Consider the following 3,339-nt stretch of genomic DNA (forward strand, 5'->3'; position numbering starts at 1 on the left):
CATGCTTGTTGTAGTTGAGGGTCAGCAAAAAATAGGAAGACCCCCAAAGAGATGGATTGACACAGTGGCAAAAACAGTGGCTTCAAACGTAACTATTGTGAGGATGGTGCAGGACTGGCCAGTGTTTCATCCACTTGTACATAGAGTCATTATGAGTCGTAAACAACTTGACTATACCGAACAGCAATTATTTGCTCTGGGAGTTGCTCTTTACAGTGTATAAACTATGTAGTTTATATACTTAACAACCACAACTACACAGTTGTGGTTGTTAAGTGCCATCAAGTAGGTTCTGACTAGTAGCCACCCTGTATAGGGTTTCCAAGAAGCAGATAGTGGATTTGAACCACCAACCTTACAGTTAGCAGTACAGTGCTTATCCTACAGGGCCACGTGCACACACACGAAGGAGCTTCAAAAAGTTCGTGGGGATAAAACAATTAAAAGAGAATTAATTTTTCCCATGAACTTTTTGAAGACCCCGTGTTTATCTAAGTCCATTCATATGTTGTGTGCTGTCTAATTAATTACGACTCATGGTGTTGGAGGAAAATATTGAAAGTGCCATGGGCTGCCAAAAGAACCAACAGATATATGTTGGAAGAAGTCCAGCCAGACAAAGTGCTGCTTGGAGGCCAGGAGAGCCAAACTTCGTCTCTCATACTTCGGGCATATTGTCAGGAGGGACCAGTTACTGGAGAAGGATATCATGTTTGGTAAGGTGGAGGGTCAAAGAAAAAGAGGAAGACCCCCAGCGAGATGGATTGGCAAAGTGGCGGCATCAATGGGCTCAAGTGTGGCAACAATTGTGAGGTTGGACCAGGACCGGGCAGTGTTTCATTCTGTTGTACATAGGGTCTCTATGAGTCAGTACCAATTCAATGGCACCTAACAACAACAACAACGTAGTGACCTCATGTGTACAGTAGAACTGCCCTATATGGTTTTCTTGACTGTAATCTTTACCGAAGCAAATCATCAAGGCTTACTCTGAAAGAGTTGCTGGGTGGGTCCCAACTGTCAACCTTTCTGTTTATGGCTGAGTGCTTAACTGTTGTACCATTAGGACTCTTTCATGAACCCCTCTTGAAAAGACAGAAGAACCAATTACCCAGAGTTGAATGGAAAAGCCAAGGAAAAGGACTAATATGTACATATAGAACTAAAACTATACAACTAGAGAAATATGGTTCTGGAAAATACAACTTATATATTTTGACAATGGGGAAAAAAGACAGATATCACTGGCTTTCCCATATGACTTCATTCATAATCTCTGCAACATTCCTTTCTGGGGCAGGTAATGATATAATTTCCCAAGGCCACCATGTGAGTCACTGGCCCAACCCTGTTTTACTGATGGCCAAGACAGAGAGGCTCAGGCCTTCTGTTCAATAAAATGAGTAATTAAACAGTCGATGATTTGCTGTGGGAGTTGCTCTATAAGCAGCCAGACAAGTTTCAGTCCTTGTTATCTAAGGTCATATAATCTACAGGAAGAAAGACAGGAGACCAACATGTTTGCCTTATACATATGAATCATTGCATGATAAAGAGGCCCAGGAGAGCTTGGGGCTTGATAAATATTAACCACCTCTTTTCAAAAGTGAGATTTTAAGATCTTTTTAAAAGTTTGCCTTTTTCTGTTTTATCTGCTTCTCATTCTGTTTTGGAATTTCCACTCACTCCTGAGTCCAAGTGTTTGCCAGGAGTTTCAGCTCAATGCATACATGACTGGGTTCAGGCTATTAAGGATGGACAGGGACCCCAGTGAAGACTACTATGAGGCTTCAAATGAAGGAGGATTACTTCCTGGGGGTGCCAGTGTAGATCCATTGAGAATAGGGGCCCAGAACAGCGAAACTATATCTTCCAAGACATTCTTGGCTTCTGTTGGCCTGTTGCAAGTTAACATTCTTCCTCTTCTTCACCCTGCCCCAAAATGCACACTGGTAGTACCTTGTGTCCTTTATTGAATATTCCAAAGGATCACATCCAGCTTGCAGATGTTGTTGAGTCGATTCTCACTCATAGCAACCCTGTGCACAGCAGAAGGAAGTACTATCCAGTCCTGCACCGTCCTCACCATTGTTAAGTTTGAGTTCATAGTTGCTGCCACGGTGTCAATCCATCTCATCAGGAATGTATCTACCTCTTTTTCACTGACCCTCTACTTTGCTAATCATAATGTCCTTTTCCAGAGACTGGCCTCTCCTGATATAACATGTCCAAAGTACATAAGCCAAAGCCACCGTCTTCACTTATAAAGGAGCATTCTGGCTGTACTTCCAAAACAGATTTGTTTGTTCTTCTAGCAGTCATGGTACTATCAATATTCTTCTTCAACACCAAATTCAAATGCATCAATTCTTCTCCATCTTTCTTATTCATTGTCCTGTTTTCACATGCATATTGTTGTTGTTAAGTACCATGGAGTCGGTTCCGACTCATAGCGACCCTGTACAGGGTTTCTGAGGCTGTAAATCTTTATGGGAGCAGAAAGCCTCATCTTTCTCCTGCAGAACGGTGGGTAGTTTAGAACTGCTGACCTTGAGGTTAGCAGCCCGATACTACCAGAGCTCCTTTCACATGCATATTGCTGTTGCTGTTGTTGTTAAGTGCTGTCGAGTCCATTCCGACCCATAGCGAGCTTGTATAGGGTTTCCAAGGAGCATCACATGCATATTAGGCAAGTGAAAATACCATGGCTTGGGATGGGCACAACTTAGTCCTTAAAGTGATATCTTTGCCCTTTAACACTTAAAAAAGGTACTCTGCAGCAGATTTGCCCAAATCAATATGTCATTTGATTTCTTGACTGCCATGACCAGTCCTTGACAATTTCAATCTTTCCTCCATTTATTATGATATTGTTTATTGGCCCAGTTGTGAGTAATTTCGTTTTATTTTCATTGGATTGTCAAACATACTGAAGGCTGTAGCTTGAATATTGGCAGTTCCTTGTCAGTGTACTTGCTACAACCATTTTTAAATTATCTTCAGCAAAATTTTATTTGCATGTGATATTAATGATATTGTTCAATAATTTCTGTATTCTATTGGGTCATCTCTTTTTGGAGTGGGCACAAATATAGATCTCTTCCAATCAGTTGGCCAGGTAGCTGTCTTCCATGTTTCTTGGCATAGACTAGTGAGTGCCTCTAGCACTTCATCAGTTTGGTGAGACAGTTCAACTGGTATTCCATCAATTCCTGGAGCCTTGTTTTTTGGTTAGTCCTTTCAGTGCAATTTAAGTTTCTTCCTTCAGTACCATTAGTTTTTGATCCCATGCTACCTCTTGAAATGGTTGAATGTTGACAAGTTCTTTTTGGTATAGTG

At 41.4% G+C, this 3,339-nt stretch overlaps 1 protein-coding gene across 1 annotated transcript in view; it reads left to right on the forward strand.

Moving 5' to 3' along the window:
• Positions 1-2,507: 2,507 nt before the first annotated feature.
• Positions 2,508-3,339, forward strand: part of LIPH (lipase, member H) — a gene marked incomplete at its 5' end in the record, with an annotated part of 34,471 nt that continues 33,639 nt past the window's right edge. Inside the window, one exon of the mRNA XM_006869760.1 lies at positions 2,508-2,526. Within this exon, the coding sequence (XP_006869822.1) occupies positions 2,508-2,526 (19 nt within the window). The remainder of the gene's footprint in view (positions 2,527-3,339) is intronic.

The sequence above is a fragment of the Chrysochloris asiatica genome, unplaced genomic scaffold (assembly GCF_000296735.1).
Source record: "Chrysochloris asiatica unplaced genomic scaffold, ChrAsi1.0 scaffold00135, whole genome shotgun sequence".
Lineage (NCBI taxonomy): Eukaryota > Metazoa > Chordata > Mammalia > Afrosoricida > Chrysochloridae > Chrysochloris > Chrysochloris asiatica.